The sequence below is a fragment of the Globicephala melas genome, chromosome 9 (assembly GCF_963455315.2).
Source record: "Globicephala melas chromosome 9, mGloMel1.2, whole genome shotgun sequence".
Lineage (NCBI taxonomy): Eukaryota > Metazoa > Chordata > Mammalia > Artiodactyla > Delphinidae > Globicephala > Globicephala melas.
In genome coordinates, this window is record NC_083322.1 from 41313647 (window position 1) to 41332705 (window position 19059).

Here is a 19059-nt window from a genome sequence, read left to right on the forward strand (position 1 = left end):
ATATAAACTCAAAATGGGCTAGAGACCTAAATGTAAGACCAGATACTGTAAAACTCTTAAAGGAATATATAGGAAGAACACTCTGACATAAATCACAGCAAGATCTTTTCTGATCCACCTCCTAGAGTAATGGAAATAAAAACAAAAATAAATAAATGGGATCTAATGAAAACTTAAAAGCTTTTACAAAGCCAAGGAAACTACAAAGAAGATGAAAAGACAACCCTCAAAATGGGAGAAAATATTTGCAAATGAATCAACGGACAAAGGATTAATCTCCAAAATATATAAACAGCTCATGCAGCTCAATATTAAAAAACAAACAACCCAATCAAAAATTGGGCACAAGACCTAAATAGACATTTGTCCAAAGAAGACATACAGATGGCCAAGAAGCACATGAAAACCTGCTCAACATCACTAATTATTAGAGAAATGCAAACCAAAACTACAATGAGGTGTCACCTCATACCAGTTAGAATGGGCATCAACAGAAAATCTACAAACAACATATGCTGGAGAGGGTGTGGAGAAAAGGAAACTCTCTTGCACTGTTGGTGGCAATGTAAATTGATACAGCCACTATGGAGAACAGTATGGAGGTTCCTTAAAAAACTAAAACTAGAATTACCATATGACCTAGCAATCCCACTACTGGGCATATACCCAGAGAAAACCATAATTCAAAAAGACACATGCACCCCAATGTTCATTGCAGCACTATTTACAATAGCCAGGTCATGGAAGCAACCTAAATGCCCATCGACAGATGAACGGATAAAGAAGATGTGGTACATATATACAATGGAGTATTAGTCAGTCATAAAAAGAACAAAATTGGATCATTTGTAGAGACATGGATGGATCAAGAGACTGTCATACCGAGTGAATTAAGTCTGAAAGAGAAAAACAAATATTGTATATTAACACATATATGTGGAACCTAGAAAAATGGTAGAGATGAACTGGTTTGCAGGGCAGAAACAGAGGCACAGATGTAGAGAACAAACATATGGACAGCAAGGGGGGAAAGTGGCGGGTGGGGTGGGGGGTGATGAATTGGGAGATTGGGATTGACATATATACACTAATATGTATAAAATGGATAACTAATAAGAACCTGCTGTATAAAAAAATAAATAAAATTCAAAAATTTTAAAATAGGAAGAAAAAAATTAAGTGACAGCTATTGAAAGATGAATGTACTATCTCAGAAGGCAGTAAGTTTCTAACAGACTAAATCAGCACTGTTTGTTAGAAATATAACACAAGTCATACACGTAATTTTAAATTTTCTAGAGGCCACATTTAAAAAAGCAGAAATAAAAAAGTAGGGCTTCCCTGGTGGCGCAGTGGTTAGGAATCCACCTGCTAATAATGCAGGGGACACGGGTTTGAGCCCTCGGCCAGGAAGATCCCACATGCTGCAGAGCAACTAAGCACGCATGCCACAACTACTGAGCCTGTGCTCTAGAGGCTGCGAGCCACAACTACTGAAGCCTGCAGGCCTAGAGCCCGTGCTCCAAAACAAGAGAAGCCACCGCAATGAGAAGCCTGCACACCTCAATGAAGAGTAGCCCCCCGCTCACCGCAACTAGAGAAAGCCTGCACGCAGCAGCAAAGACCCAACACAGCCAAATAAACACATAAATTAATAAATTAATTTTTTTAAAAAAGAAAAGAAATATCAAGAACATACTCAAAATTTTTAAAGGATTAACTTTAGTCAGTTTTAATCAGTCACTACTGTATCTTGTGCACTGATGACATATATGCATTCTGTATACAACACAGCAGTTTTGTCAATGAATTCAAATTATTTCCTGTATATACCTCTCAAAGCAGCTTCTTAAAGACATAAAAGCCATTTCTTGTCAGAATATTGAATCCCATGACTCACAAAATGTTTGACTGATACTCATCTTAGCATTACTTGCCTAATAAAAAGAAATGTAAGTAGGCAGAAAAAGTATTCATTATTACCTGTTTTTTAAAAATTTTTCTACAGCTTACCTACATTACAACACCATACAGAAAAACAGAAATTCAATTCCTGTTATGGACTGAATTGTGTACCCCAAAAATTCTTACGATGAAGCCCTAACCCCAATGTAACTATATTTGGGAGATAAGGCCTTTAAGAAGTAATTTAGGTTAAAGGAGGTCATAAGAGTGGGGTCCATCATATGGGACTGGTATCTTACAAGAGGAAGAAACACTAGAGATATCTCTTTCTCCCTTCATGAGTGCACAAAGGCCATGTAAGGACACAGTGAGAAGGTGGCCATATGCAATCCAGAAAGACCCTTCACCAGAAACCAAACCTGCTGGCACCTTGATCCTGGACTTTCCTGTGAGAAAACAAATGTCTGTTGTTTAAGCCAGGGGTCCCCAACCCCCAGGCCGTGGACCGATAGCGGTCAGCAGCCTGTTAGGAACCAGGCTGCACAGCAGGAGGTGAGTAGCGAGTGAGCAAAGCTTCATCTGCCCTCCCCATCGCTCGCATTACCACCTGAACGATCCCCAACCCCTCCCCCACCGCCACTGGTCCAGAGAAAAACTGTACTCCACGAAACCGGTCCCTGGTGCCAAAAAGGTTGGGGACCACTGGTTTAAGCCACCTCATCTGTGGTATTCTATTATGGCAGCCCTAGCAGACTAATAAATTTCCTAAGAAAATACTTGTAAAAAATTGCATTGCAAAGTAAATTATTACTGTTGAAATTATTAATAGACTGTGATAAATGTTTCTGTATGTTTATAAATTTACTCTACAACAAAAGATTTGAAACGCCTGCCTTGTTGAGCTACTGAAGCAACCAAAGTAATCTGATACCTCAAAACAGCAAATTCTACTTTTTTCCATAACCAAGGTCTTTAACATATTTCATTATAAAAACAACATTCTACTCAAGATCAGTACTATATATAGTAAAGATCAGTGGAAGGCTCAAAAAAGCATGCCACCCATCACAATACTGCAACACTACCCCAACAATATTTGTAATATTAAGCATAAATAACTGATAATACATTTTTAAACACTGACAATGCTGTTACCTACTAAGAGAGCAGTCTTAAAGGAGTTTAAGGCAAGGAAAGGATCAAAGACTCAGTTGGGTAAAGTCTCCCGAATGAGTACTTTTGAGCTGGGCCTTCATTAATGGATGAATGCAACTTCAAGGTAGGTAAGAACAGCATACGCAAAGCAAGAATACAAAACATAATTTGATCTGAATGGAAGAAAAAGCCAAGCAGAGACCCTAAAATGACTTCCTAAGTTTTTAATGAAAAAACATATTAGAGAATCATAGGGCAGTACAGTAGTCCCCCTTTATCTCAAGTTTTGCTTTCCGAGGTTTCAGTTACCAGCTGTCAACTGCGGTCCAAAAATATTAAATGGAAAATTCCAAAAATAAGAAATTCATCAGTTTTAAATTGTGTGCAGTTCTGAGTACTATGATGAAATCTCACACCTTCCAGTGCTTTCCTGCTCCGTCCAGCCCATGACATGATTCATCCTTTTGTCCAGTGTATCCTGCCTGTTAGTCACTTAGTAGCCTTCTCTGTTAATCAGATCGCCTGTTGTGGTACTGCCGTGCTTGTGTTCAAGGAACCCTTACTTCATAATTTTACTTAATAATGGCCCCAAAGCACGAGAGTTGCGATGCTGGCAATTCAGATATGCCAAAGAGAAGATTTTGTAAAGTACTTCCTTTAAGTGAAAAGGTGAACATCTTGATTTAATAAGGAAAAAAAAATTGTATGCTGAGGTTGCTAAGATCTATAGTAAGAAGGAATCTTCTATCCGTGAAATACAGAAGGAAAAAGAAATTTCTGCTAGTTTTGCCGATGCACCTCAAACTGCAAAGTTACAGCCACAGTGTATAATAAATGCTTAGTTAGGATGGAAAAGGCATTAAATTTGTGGGTGGAAGGCATCAACATAAAGTGTGTTCCAACTGAGGGCACCATGTCGCGCCAGAAAGCATAGAGTCTATATGAAAACTTAGCAAGCAAGGGATCCCCTAAAAGGAGTGACACCAAGCCATTTACTACATATACGAGATGGTTACACAGATTCAAGAATAGATTTGGACTGAAAAATATAAAAATTACTGGAGAGGCTGAGTCTGCCAATGAAGAAGCCACTGTCACATTTCTGGCAGAGTTGAAGAAGTTGATTAAGAGAAACACCACATTTTTATAACTTTTATTACAGTATATTGTTACAAGTGTTCTCCTTTATTATTAGCTATTGTTGACCATCTCTTACTATGCCTAACTTATAAATTAAACTTTATCATAGGTATGTATGTATAGGAAAAAACAGTATATATATATAGGTTTTGGTACTATCTGTGGTTTCAAGCATCCACTGGGGATCTTAGAACGTATCCTCCACAGATAAGGGGGGACCACTGTATAAATATAGTTAGAAATCTGAATTCTAGCACCTGCTGTAACTTAAAGCTATGCTCTGTGTGGATAAGTTACATAACCTTTCTGAGCTTTAGACTGGGATAACATATTTATGAGGTTATTAGAAAATATATAAGAAATACTTGAAATATTTGGTACTTCAGATACAATAAGCACAATAAACGACAGTTGTGGGACTTCCCTGGTGGCACAGTGGTTAGGAATCCACCGGCCAATGCAGGGGGCATGGGTTCAATCCCTGGTCCAGGAAGATCCCACATGCCGCAGAGCAACTAAGCTCATGCACGACAACTACTGAGCCTGCCCTCTAAAGCCCATGAGCCACAACTACTGAGCCCACATGCCACAACTACCGAAGCCCGCGCGCCTAGAGCGTGTGCTCCACAACAAGAGAAGCCACTGCAATGAGAAGCCCGTGCACTGCAACAAAGAGCAGCCCCCACTCGCTGCAACTAGAAAAAGCCCACGCGCAGCAACGAAGACCCAACAGCCAAAAATAAATAAATATTTAAAATGTTATTTCCCCCCTTAAAAAAAAAAGACAGTTGTTACAGTGGTTGTGCAATACACAACAGCTATTATTAAGGCCTCTGGGCTTTTACCTTGCAGTGAAATGATTTCCAAACTTGGCTATAATCAGAAGCATCTGGGAAGCTTGATAAAAACAAATACCTGGGCCCTAGCCTAGAAGCAGGGAATTAGAATGTTGCTGGTAGGGCCCAGGAAATAAGGTTTTGGTTTTGTTTGTTTGTTTTGTTTTGTTTTTTTAACAAAAACCTTAGAAGCTTGTACTATAACTGAAAGATATTTAAAGTTCTACAATAGGCCAATTATTTTATGAAAGTAGTGTTTTAGTACAATAATCTTACAAAGATTCATTAAATGAAGTGAGAAGAGTCTGAAAGCAGTTAAGACCAATGAGGAAACCACTCATTAGGAAAAAAAGTATTGTTCACCTTAGTTAGATTCTAATTTGTTAAATGGAATCCACTAGTGAATAAGAACACTATCCTGGGACTTCCCTGGTGGCACAGTGGTTAAGAATCCACCTGTCAATGCAGGGGACACGGGTTCAAGCCCTGGTTTAGGAAGATCCCACATGCCGCAGAGCAACTAAGCCTGTGTGCCATAACTACTGAGCCTGCGTTCCAGAGCCTACGAGCCCAAGCACCTTAGGGCCTGTGTGCCACAACTACTGAGCCCCCGGGCTGCAACTACTTAAGTCCACGCGCCTACAGCCCATGCTCCGCAACAAGCCACCGCGATGAGAAGCCCATGCACCACAATGAAGAGTAGCTCCCGCGTGCCACAATTAGGAGAAAGCCGGTGTGCAGCAACCAAGACCCAACACAGCCATAAATAAATAAATAAACAAAAAACAAACAACACCCATCCTTCAATTAAAAAGCAATGGCATCTCCCAGCCCTATCCAGAAACCTTCAACACAGTTTTAAATAAAAGATGTCGCCATCAAGCATAAAACTTTTCCCTTTTCCCTTGCTCCTGGCTAGTACTAATGTTGATGGTGCATTTATCTCATAATAACACACTGTATATGCATGTTTTTGGTATTACTTCTGCACTTCGTCCATGTTCACCAAATATTTAACTTTCAAAAAGATAGAGGCTACAACTTTTCATCAAGTCTACAATTATTCGAAAATTTCAAAGAAGTAAAAAAAAAAAAAAGTAACTACATCTATATAATTACTTTTTAACAGCACAGCACCATGGTCAAACACAAACAAGTATTTTTGGTTTGCCAGATAAGTTATTCTAGTTATCTTTTAGGCTCACAGTTGAATTAATCACCTGGTTAAGTAACTCCTACTTTTCTGTATTAGATCAATTTTGATATTCTAATACAAAACACAAGACAGGACTGACTATAGTTCTATCTAAGATCACTAATTTAATCCTTTCATGCCAAGTTCTCATGTCTACTCAATTTGCCCTTCTCAGTAATCAGAAAACAGACTACAAGTTGTACTCAGAGCAACTGTGGTTTTGCAAATTATACAATGAATACATATTTTGGTTTTCATGGTTGTCTTCTATTTGCACATTATTTTATATATCCATAAAACAGGAATCATTTCTACTTAATTTCCTTTTCACTCAGCATGTCAGAATATACTGTACAGAATATAGCTGGGAATTAGAAATGGAAATCTAACCCAATACTTAACAGATAGCAGAACTTCAGTAAAGAAATGAACCAGGGACTTCCCTGGTGGCGCAGTGGTTAGGAATCCTCCTGCCAATGCAGGGGACATGGGTTTGAGTCCTGGTCCAGGAAGATCCCACATGCTGTGGAGCAACTAAGCCCGTGTGCCACAACTACTGAGCCTGTGCTCCAGAGCCCGTGAGCCACGACTACTGAGCCTGTGTGCTGCAACTACTGAAGCCTGTGTGCCTACAGCCCATGCTCCGCAACAAAGAGAAGCCACCGCAGTGAGAAGCCCGCGCACCGCAACGAAGAGTAGCCCCCACTTACCGCAACTAGAGAAAGCCCATGCGCAGCAAAGAAGACCCAACGCAGCCAAAAATTAATTAATTAATTAGTTTTTAAAAAAGAAATGAACCAGGAAATAAAGACTGAGCAGCTAAAACACAAAGATTTGTAACAGCAAACTGGATAGCTACAAACTTCAAGGACAGAAGACATCCATGAGAGCAGAAAAATGTGAAAAACTATGTATAATTTAAAAACAAAAACGACTCTCATGCTGCATTATTTAATAGACCCATATTATAAGTCACAGCACAAAACCAAATATTCCTGATAGTGCCTTTAACAAGTTCAGTATATTCTAACGAAAGTAGGGAAGCTAACTGGATTATACATAACAAAAATCTCTCTCCAGTAATATAAGAAATATAAATTAAAAACAAATTTAAGATACTAAACTAACAAATGACCTGGGAAAATAACCAGGGAAAGCAGAAGAGGTTTAAAGATACTTCTTTTTTTTTAAATAAATTTATTTATTTTATTTATTTATTTTTGGCTGCATTAGGTCTTTGTTGCTGCACACGGGCTTTCTCTAGTTGCAGCGAGTGGGGGCTACTCTTCATTGCAATGCGCGGGCTTCTCATGGTGGTGGCTTCTCTTGTTGCAGAGCACAGGCTCTAGGCACGTGGGCTTCAGCAGTTGTGGCACGCAGGCTCAGTAGTTGTGGCTACTGAGTAGTAAGCCCCAAAGATACTTCTTAAAATACTATTTATAGGGGCTTCCCTGGTGGCACAGTGGTTAAGAATCTGCCTGCCAATGCAGGGAACATGGGTTCAATCACTGGTCCGGGAAGATCCCACATGCCGCAGAGCCACTAAGCCCGTGTGCCACAACTACTGCGCCTGCATGCTAGAGCCCTTGGGACACAACTACTGAAGCCCACACACCTAGAGACCATGTGCCACAACAAGAGAAGCCACCGCAATGAGAAGCCTGTGCACCACAACAAAGAGTAGCCCCCACTCACCGCAACTAGAGAAAGCCCGTGCACACAACAGAGACCCAACACAGCCAAAAATAAATTAAATAAAATAAATTTTAAAATAAATAAAATAAAATACTCTTTATAATAAATTCTAAAACACTGAAACTACTAAATGTCTCAAAATAATAAATGGCTAGATAATTAGGATATCAACATTGGAACACCATATAAATACTTAAAATAACCTATAGGTGAATACACCGAAAAATATCATTAAATATTAAGTGAATAATACCTTGCTTTTGTATAAAATTTAAGAGTTTACAGAGTACTTTTACATATATTACCTCATAATATATAATTTACATCAGAGGTTATCAACCCTGGCTATTCATCAGAATTACCTAAAATACTTAAAATGCATATTTCTGAGCCCCACCGCACACCTAGTGAATTAATGAGCCTCCAAGTGTATTAAGCATTGGAAGTGTTTCCAATGCCTAACCAGTGTTAAGAACCACTAACCACAAATATACGACTAATTACAATCATAAAAAAAATGTAATTAAGAAAACACAAATCAAACTTCAGTGATTGAAATAATTTAATGGCTTTTTTTCCCACCTGGTTTATCTGTTTAAATTAATCGTAAAAGGAAATAAGTATATCTATTAAACTTTTTAAAATTAAAAATGGTTTAAAATGTTGATGCTTGAAGGTATACTAGTTACTGAAAAAATTTTCCTTGTACAGACCCCAGAATGCTACATGTAACAAATGAGGGAGTACCCTAGTTATTTTAATAGTATAAACAGAAAGCACCAAGATAAAATTGCTATGAAGATTTGCCTCCTCTTATACAAATAATTATCTCACTCAAAATATTTCTAGTATTCTCTAAAACTGATTGACAATATATACCAAAATCTTCCTCAAGAAAGAAAGAACCCTGATTAGTCTGAATGGACAATTTGTCTAAGGATACGTCACTCATATAAAGAAACATTAGCAAGAAAGTCTGAAACAGCTACTGCTTTGTAATGTACCAATAAACAATTTTTAATAACTAAACATTTTAGTACTACTCAAGAAATCAGCGGGACTTCCCTGTTGGCACAGTGGTTAAGAATCCGCCTGCCAATGCAGGGGACACAGGTTCAATGCCTGGTCCGGGAAGATCCCACATGATGCAGAACAACTAAGCCCGTGTGCCACAACTACTGAGCCTGCATTCTGGAGCCTCAGAGCCACAACTACTGCAGCCTACGCGCCTGGAGCCCGTGCTCCACAACGAGAGAAGCCACCGCAATGAGAAGCCCACGCAACGCAACAAAGAGTAGCCCCTGCTCGCCGCAACTAGTGACAGCCCGCATGCAGCAACGAAGACCCTACACAGCCAAAATAAATAAATAAATTTATTTTTTAAAAAAAGAAAGAAATTGGTCACCTCAGTCTAACTGTGAAGAACACATAAATTTCACACAAATCACTTTATTTCAATTTCCTTCAACTCTACTCACCAAACCAAAAATACCAAGTCTTAAAAAAACAGTACCAAAAAATTTACTGACCAAACTAGAGTACAGCTTTTGTTCAATATAGCAGATTCAATTACTAAACATAAAAATTCAAAGCACAAATGAATAAATTTACAAAAACCTTAAAATGCTTATTTTCTATCCTAGATGTCTCTCCTAGTATTGAGACTCTACCAGACATGTTCACTTACCTGTCCTGCAGTCCTCTTGATTTCATGTTTTAAATTACCTCTTTCAAGAAATGGTTATCTACTCACCAACCATTCACTCAAGCCAGAAAGCTCAGATACTATGGATTCACTACTCACTACCTACATCTCCTCACGTACTACTTAACCTCACAACCATCCCCTACACTTCATACCTTTTGCCACTGCCCTAATTCTGTCCTTTAGCCTTCAGTCCTAGGGCTGCTAAGTTAACCACCCTCCATTGGATAGCCCCACCTTGGTACTTTATCTATCCCTACTGGAATTATCACAGTGGTAATATATCATAGTTACCACTCTTCTTTTACTGTATGCGGGCCTCTCACTGTTGTGGCCTCTCCCGTTGCGGAGCACAGGCTCCGGACGTGCAGGTTCAGCGGCCACGGCTCACGGGCCCAGCCGCTCCGCGGCATGTGGGATCTTCCCGGACCGAGGCACGAACCCGTGTCCCCTGCATTGGCAGGCGGACTCTCAACCACTGCGCCACCAGGGAAGCCCCACCACTCTTCTTTTAAAATCCTTCAATAACGATTTTTTTTAAATCCTCAGCACAGCACACCAGATCTATACTTATCTCTCTAGCCTCATACCCTACACTACCATGATATCTCAGCCTAGAATAAGTATCCTTCCTCTTCTTCTGCCTAATCATTCTTACCCATCTTTGAAGATTCACTTTTTTCTAGTTTGGAAAAGGTATCCCACTCTGTACTTCCACTGTACATTCTACATACCTTTAAATCATACCACAAATGATTTACTATGTAAAATGTCAGGTTGGGAATACAAAAGTGAACAAAATACAGTCCTTGACTTTAAGAAACTTACAATGGAGGCTGAAAAGTAATTGCCATTTAGTTTGATAACTTTTTTTAAGCTAACATCTGAGTGTTTGTTATATGCTGGGCTAAGAACTTGACATGTATTTTCTCATTTAATTCTCCAATAACTTTATGATCCCCACTTTACAGAGAAGGAAAGAGAAAAAGCTGTTACTTGTCCAAGGTTCAGTTAAGCTTTAAAGATGTGAATCCAGGTCTGAGTCCAGAACCTAAGCTCTCAATTACAATGACTTCTGTTTCTAAAGTCACAGCATTTTACTCAGTTTCCCCAGTGACCAGCATACAGCAGGCACAAGATATATATTTGTTAAATAAATGAACTTGAGTCTTGAAATCCCAGCTGGTAATGACTTAACATCAATACTACCACTTTAACTGATAATGCCTTGTGTCAAAGAGCTCAAAAGCTCTGAGATGCTAACACATGTGAAATGATCAATGTCCCAGGTTACTCATCACGTCAAGGTTTATAATAGCAAAGTATTGGAAATAAATGTCTATCAGAAGGGGACATGTTAAATAAATTATAGCCTATCCATATTATGGACCTATGCAGCTATATAATAAGAATGCTCTTCATGTACTGATATAAAATAATCTAAGATACACTAAGTAGAAAAAATTAAAAGATGAGAAAGAAATGTGTACCTGATGCTATCATGGGTGGGGGCAGGAGGGATATATGGTTGTTGTTTGTATGTACAAAAATCACTCTTCACATTTCAAATCTTTCACAATGAAGAAGTTAGGGGGAGAAAACTTTAAAAAGCTACCCAGAAAAACCAATCTAATTGAGTCAACTGTAGATGGATTATATCTCAATAAAGCTGTTTAAAAAAAAAACCTAATCTATAGATACTAGAAATCAGATCAGTAGATACCTGGAGCATTAGGAGGATAACTGTACAGGGACACAAGGAACTCTGAAGTGACGTAAATGTTCCGTGTCTTGTTTGAAATAAAAGCTACAAGGTGTATATATTTGTCAAAATTCATTGAACACTTAAGATCTGTGCGTTTTACCATGTTTGCTGACCTTATGTAATTATCTGTCATCATTCTGCCACAACATAATCACAGTATGTGAAGATTAAAGAAAACATGATTTAAAAAAAAACCTGTGCATTTTATTGTATGAAAGCTATACCTCAATAAAGTTACTTAATAATTTGGAAAGCATTTAGAAATGCAGACTCCTGGGCCCCTCTCAATGGCTATGAATCACTGGGTCTGTGGTGAGAACCAGTTAATCTGCATTTCTAACAAGAGGTTCTGGATGACCCCCATGCATGAGGTTCATCAGTTATATTTTGGAAAATACTGATCTACCATAATGTTGTATATCCAGTAATTACCGATCATGTTTTGCAAAAATTCATTAATTAAATGATAAATTTACACAAACACACAAGCTACCTAGGCGATTCTGACTCCCAAGTTTGAGAAATACTAAGTTTTAAGTGGTAGGCGTTCTAGGAGGAAGAATTATAGACTAGATAGTTAAGAAAGACTTCTTTTCTTCTCCATCTGCTACAATCCTTCAATGGTTCTCCATCACCTAGTGTGATGGTTCTAAATCTGGCCACCTCAGGTGACATTTGGCAATGTCTGCAGACATTTTTTTTCAGTGTCACCACTGGGGAGGGGGAGTGCTATTGGCATCCAGTGCTACTGGCATCCAGGGATGCCAATAAACATTGTACAATGCACAAGACAGCCCCTCAAAGAATTCTAAAACTCCAAACTGCACTAGTGCCCAGTTTGAGAAACCGTGACCTGAGCCTCACCTCAAACGAAGCTACCAAAAGTACTTGGTTGTGGCCCCAGAGGTAAACAAAACAACAGAATTAACATATTACATCTTCAGGCAAGTCAATTTTTACTTCCAGTTTGGTGTGGAAGAAGGAGTGGGGATCATCTTTATATTGTACATAAGTCAAACAAATATAGATAAAATGCAAATGTCACATGATTACCTAAAATAAATGTCACATGAATACCTAAGATAAACTTCAAAATAATGTAAGCAGGATCAGGCTTTACTCCCCAACCTTAGGGGATCTTTATGTACCCTTCTCAGTCTTCAAGTACTTTTGAAGTTAAAAAACATTGGCTTAAAATAAAGTACATAAACTTTAGCATGAAAGGCAAGATCTCATCTTTAAGCTACTCCCACTAAGACTTTTAGGGCTATTTGTTACTGCAGCATGGTCTAACCCAGTGCTATTCAAAGTGTGGTCTGTGCACCAGGGAGCCAGTCTGATTGTTTATTGGTTTACACCAGAGAAGTACAAAAATAGAGAGCATAGAAATGGAAATTTTTATACCAGAATAATTTTATGTCTATTGGATCTTTAAAAATTGCGGCTTTTAGTTTTGCCTTTTTAATTCCATCTTCATTACTAAAAAATTTGCAGTAATTTCTATTTTACAATTTTGTCAGTCAACAGTGAACTGGAAATTTAAAAAAAGAAGAAAAAAGGTCCTTCATCAGTTTGAGAAGCATTAACCTAACCTATCCTGACTGATACATCTAGTAAGTGGCAAAACCAGGATTTGACCTCATGCCTGTCTGACACCAAAGTACTTTTTCTTAGTCATTACACTATATTTCTGTTATTATTAATACTTTGAATTCAAACCCCTATGTGTAATCCCTACCTCTGCAGAGCTAGACTGCACAAGGTATGAATCACAATGACCTTTTGTGTGTCTCACCTAAGGCCTTCAACACTGAATGCAAACCAAGCTGCCTTCTTGGCCCCTTTTCCCCAGGCTCTTGCTCAAAATTTGGCTCTCTTGATCTTCAATGATGCAAAAGGACAAGCCAAAAAAATTTTTTTTCTCCTCGAGGTCAAGAGCAGAGACATAATATTTAATGACATATTTAATGTCATAATACTATCAACCCTGCTTTCTATATGACTTTGGGAGATGATCTCTGCTCAAGGAGAAGTAGGCCCCAGATTCTCTAACCACACTAGCTACATAAAGTATAGAATAAATTAATCAAATATAAGAAAAAGCCACATAGACTTAACAGCATTTAGTCTTCCCTCCTCACACTAAGACCTCCAACCTCTACCATAAAGTTTAAAGACATTCGACCTGACCCATCCATACTGCACATCCCCCAAGTGTTTTTATAAACTTTTTTGATCACAATTCTTAATTTCAAAAAAATGTTATATCCCAGCTCAATACACAATACTTATAAAACAAAATTTATCCCCCCCAAATTTTTACCAAGTGCAATGTACTGCTATTTTTTAATTTCTTTCCTACTTTTTAGAAACTATTGGAAAAAATCCACAAAATTGATTTCAAGACCCACTAATTGGTCTCATCCTGCAGTTTGCAAGACACTGCTATAGAGACCAACAGTCTACATTTAACAGTATGCTCTCATCTGGCAAGCCTAACCCATAATCACGCTACCTTAAAATTCTACTCCTCAAAAACACATTTTTTTCTACATCAGTTTCATTGTACAATAAACCTGATGTCATTTACAGTCCAAACTTTGTACAGAAAAATACAAAAGTTAGTTTTGTCTCAAAATTTAGTAAAATGCATAAATGTTAAAGTTAAAATAAAAATGTTCAACCTCTAATCAAAAACTGAAGACAGTTTATTAGCTCAAAATGTGAAAAATGTTCTCAGCTGGTAATTTAATTAGATAACAATGCTCTGTTGGCAAATCCCAGAATAGAGTCTATAGTGAATATGCATACCATCAATTTACAAGTCTGAAACCAACTTGCTCTATCTTCACTTCTTGCACTATCTTCTTGCACTATCTTCACTCCAACTGGTCTACTCATCTGACCACTCCCCATTATTGAGAACTGGAAATCTAACTCCTTCTTCTCCGTGTGTGTGTGTGTGTGTGTGCGCGCGCGTGTGTGTGTGTGTGTGTGTGTGTGTGTTGTCATTTCTAATTCTTGACAATTGCTCTAAAGTCTGCCAGCGGTCCCACCTTGTCTCACACCAGCTCAGAAGTCCTGTCATGTACTTATTTAAGATTATTTCTATGGGAAAATACACAAATCCAAAGAATCAATTTCATAACAAACTTCTGAAACATAATCTATAGGTAACTGTATTTGATACATAATTTACCTTTCATGTAGTTACGTATTGAATACCTTATCTCCAAATCAAAACCAGAAACCAAACATTTCTTGATTTCCACAACTATAATATTCTTTCTGTAAATTAAAATCTACTTCACATAAACACAAAATAAATTTCTCAGTTATGAACTTCAATTCTGTGAGCCTCAGAGTGCATGTGATATTTTTAATAACTGTATTGAGAAGACCTGGCTCCATCATGTTGTCCCAACACAGAAGTACACAATGCTACCATACAAACCATCTATGTAGCTTCCACATTTATTTCATAGCTCCAGTCAACCCAATCTCCTCTAGCCCCACCCACTGAACAGCTGGGTGGGATGAAAGATTGTTTCCTGACCGCCCTCCAATGCCATGCTCCTTCCCCTGCTATTTGGAGGAATAAGGGATCCAAGCAGCATTTAACTAGCTTCTTAATTGTTTGTATCCTGCTAAGGCACTATCCTTTAGTCTATCAGGATTTCATAAAGTTCATCCATACCTGTACACTTAATGCCTAAAGAGTTTCCTCAACTTGCTTATAAACTTGGGGGGTGGGGGGGGCTGACCATACTCATCACCTGCATGTACATAAATACGTAAAACGAGTAAAATGCTTTTGAATCTAGATTATCTGTTCATTTAGATTATCAAGGGCACCAAGGAAAATATCCTTCCATTTCATCAAAATAACAACGCGAAAAGAAATCGTTAAGTTGAACTATAACAATATAAGTAGCAAGAATAAATTATCTCGGTATCTAAGCAAACACCTGATCTTACAAGTTCTTTCCCTGCACTATAAAAACCCAGATTTGAAAAGTGTACTCTCAAAATGTAACTTAGCAAATGGAAATGTGTTAGAAAAATCTCAATTGCTTACTTCCTACTATACACAGTATGAAATGGAACTTGGGAGTGGAAAATGTGAATGAAATGGCCTTGTTCTTTTTCCAATACGTGGAGGAGGAAAGGAAATAAAAAGCCTTCTTAAGAGAATAAATGAGAATACTAAACTATTTTCAAAAATTAATTTCCTTAAACATCACCAATCCGAATCTCCAACTCCCTCCCTTTTCCAGAGACCCTTCCCACCCCTTCCGCTCCTCGGGAGGGCGCCCTTCCTAAATATTCTCTTTTCCCTTTTTCTTAAAAATTAAGCCCAAACCAGGCTCCTTATCCTCCTTGCTCAAGCCTTGCCCGCCATCCACCGGCCTTCGGGGCCGCGCCTGAGGAAAGGAAGCCCCAGAGGCGGGAAGGGGAGCCAGGAGGCGACACAGTCACTGGAGCCGCTGCAGCCGCCGCCTCCACCGCAGCTTCAGCCTGGTGCATCCTTCTTCCTCCCTCCCCGCCGCCGCCCTCCCGGGGCCGGCCCACACAGCACCCTCACCCGGGCGCCCACACACATCCCCACCCTCCTCGCCAGGCCCACTCCCCACGAGAGGAGCTCCGCCGCGGGTCCTGCGACCGCCGACGAAAGGAAGCAGGGCCGTGAAGCCGGCTGGCCCGGCGAAGGCGACCCCGCTCGGGTTGCTCGGGCCGCGGCGGCGGAGGCCGCGGCTCACGTCTCCCGGCTCCCCAGGCCCGCCCGCCGCGGCACAGGAAATGCCGCCGCCTCGGCTCTCCTCACATTCAATTCAAACTGTCACTGCCGCCGCCTCCCCTCCCCCCGGGCCCGCCGCCGCCGCCGCACCCCGGGCCCGCCGTCGCCCCCACCCCACCTCCCTTCGCCGCAGCCCCCCGCCTCGCCTCAGGGCGTTCCCCCCACCAGGTCAGGGGGCCGCAGAGCCCCTCCGCGTCCCGAGCCGCCGACCCGAGTCGGGACGGCCCAGAGCTGAGACTCACCCATGGTGCTGCTGTTGACGCTCCTCTCCTCAGCAGCAGCGGATCTCGCACTGACCGACATCCCCTCCCCCCTCCGCGACCAGCCCGGGCGCAGCGTAGCCCGCGGATTCTCCAAAGCCGCCTACGCCGATTCCGCGGCGTAGCCGCCCGGCGTCGCTGCTTCGCTTACGCAGGCGACAGCAGGCGGACTCCTCCACTGGCTCTCGCCCGACTCCTGCTCCCTCCTCCGCCCCTCCACCCCTCCGCCCCTCAGCCCCTCTGCCCCCTCAGTCGAGGCTTCCGGGCCGAGCGGAGGCTGGCTTCGATCTCGCGAGATTACTTCATCGCTGCCCCACCGACTTGCTCGTTTTTCGAGCATGACTTCATTGGCGTCAGCCCTTCTCTGCTGGTCGGGTTTGGCTACCATGTTAAAATTGGCGGCATTTGGCACCTCCGGGGTCATGGATAGTCAGGCCTCTATGCGTGTTTCTTGAGCACTCCAAGTTTAACGCCTTACGTTTGTGGGTGAAAACCCTGGGGACGCTGAGAGGGAGTGGCCGGTGGGATGCGAGGGTGTGGTTTTGCCCGAATCAAAGATGGCCGCCGTCGGTGGAGCCCCGCGCAAATTCACGTCAGGTTTTGGAGCTGGGGGAGCCTCGGGGTTGCCCTCTGCGCCTCCTTACGAAATTGGCGTAAGGCGAAGAGGCCAGACTTGGGGGCTACGCTCAGGGCAGGGGCCGCGTACACGCTTCCGCTCCTAGCTACTGACCTGGCAGCATTGTGAGTTAAGTGGAGAGACAATTTGAGGCAGGTGTCTGTGCCCCCACCGTCCCTGTTTCCTCAGCTTCTTTGACTTTAGGAGTGAAAAGTGAGATTAGGCCCTGGTTGCCCCGACATTGCCCTCGCGCTGTCACTTTCCGGTGGCCTGGCACAGCCAGCAGGTCGGCTGCTGCAGCTTCCACTGCGGATTCTCCACGGTCACACTCGTATTGGCTCAGCCTGTTGGTGCCCGGTTCGGTCCTCCTGGCGCTCACACTCTAGTTGAGAAACTGAATGGACACACGTGAAACTATTGGGTATCAGTTAAAGAGTAATTAAGGGTTAAAATGTGTGGTCTCGTACTATTAATTAGCAGTGAATGTCGCTTGGTCGTTGGAGCCGTCCCTAAATATTTTCTAGTGAAAGTAGCCTCGTATTGCTCAGAACAACCCGTGATCTTTTGTACCTTTCATAAAAACTAATCGCTGTCTTCCTTTGTATAGTTCATGCACACGTATTATCTTTCCTGTTAAACTGCATGTTATAGAATATATACATATGTAGTTATGAGCCCGCACAAGAATGTTCATAGCAGCATTGCTTATATTAGTGAAACAATTTAAATGTCCACTTACGGGAGAATGGATGAACAAGTTACATTATTGGACAGATTGACGTACACAGAATGCTAAAAGATGGAAATTAATGAACTAAAACTATTAGTAATATTAATTTAGAGTTCATTAACATAAATTGAGAAAAAAAGCAACTTACAGAAAGATGTATATGGTATACCATAAATAAATAAAAGTTTAAAAACAAGAAACTGTGAGCTCAAACTGTGTATCATGTAAGGAAATGATAGATACCAAATTCAGAGTAGCGGTTAGTGCCAGAGAGGAGGAGAAGGGAATGTAACTGGGTTCACCTCATAGAATGTTTCATTTTCTACCAAAAATAATTTGCAGAAAATGTGACAAAACATTAAAGGTAGGTGGAGGATACATGAGTGTTAAATTGTAACTATTGTCTGCACTCCTCTGTATACTTGAAAAGTTTCCAAGTAAATTTTTAATGGAAATTTTATCTAAGGAAACAGCTTATTCTTGATACTGTTTCTGAAGTCTCCATTGTTACTAAATTGCTCATAAAGTGTGTTACAATTTGTCTGCTCAACCAATCATTGTGTTAAATTTCTGAAACCTCACAGGAGCCCTTTACTTGGAAAATTTTGTTAAATTTCTTCTTTGAAGAAGGCAGTGCAGCAGAGAATTTAAATGTGTGGCCTCTGGAGTCAAACTGCGTGGATTCACATCCCACCTCTACCATTTTCTAGCCAAATGCCCAAGGACAACTTTCTTAACCTTTCTGTGATCCAGTTTCCTCATCTATAAATGGGAGTAATACTTATCTAATGGAGTTTTTGTGAGAGTTAGATGTGCCCAGTCCATAGTATATGCTTAATAAATGTTACCTATGCACAGATTATTTTAAAATATAAAATTATTCTGAATACCATTATTGTTTAATAAAATCTAATAGTTTATAAAAAAGAAAATCTCTGCCTCCCATCTCTGTGGATATGTTTCTTTGAGGGGAATCTCTTAATGGATGTGAGAGAGGTGAATTTTGTTATTTTGCTCTCTGAAAAATGGATAAGTTCTTAATATAAATAATAAGTTCTTTGCCTGAGGTTTGTTCATATTGTCCTACAAATTCCATCCCACACAATAATAGCTTCACCACTTTCCACTGAAAATTAAATGGAGGGTTACAAGCAGTGAGATTATGACATCTTATGGAACTTCCTCCCTGAGGAGTTCTAATAGTCAATGATATTATACGTAATGTGTGTGAGTTTGTGTGCATGCACCTGTGTATTATA

The 19059-nt window shown here is 40.4% G+C and overlaps 1 protein-coding gene across 1 annotated transcript in view; it reads left to right on the plus strand.

Annotated features, from left to right (window-relative positions):
* The window catches only part of LOC138842807 (basic proline-rich protein-like), a 31106-nt gene extending 14677 nt beyond the window's left edge, over window positions 1-16429 (plus strand). Inside the window, exon 2 of the mRNA XM_070046273.1 lies at window positions 15753-16429. Coding sequence (XP_069902374.1) covers window positions 15753-16429 — 677 coding nt within the window. The remainder of the gene's footprint in view (window positions 1-15752) is intronic.
* Window positions 16430-19059: the final 2630 nt, after the last annotated feature.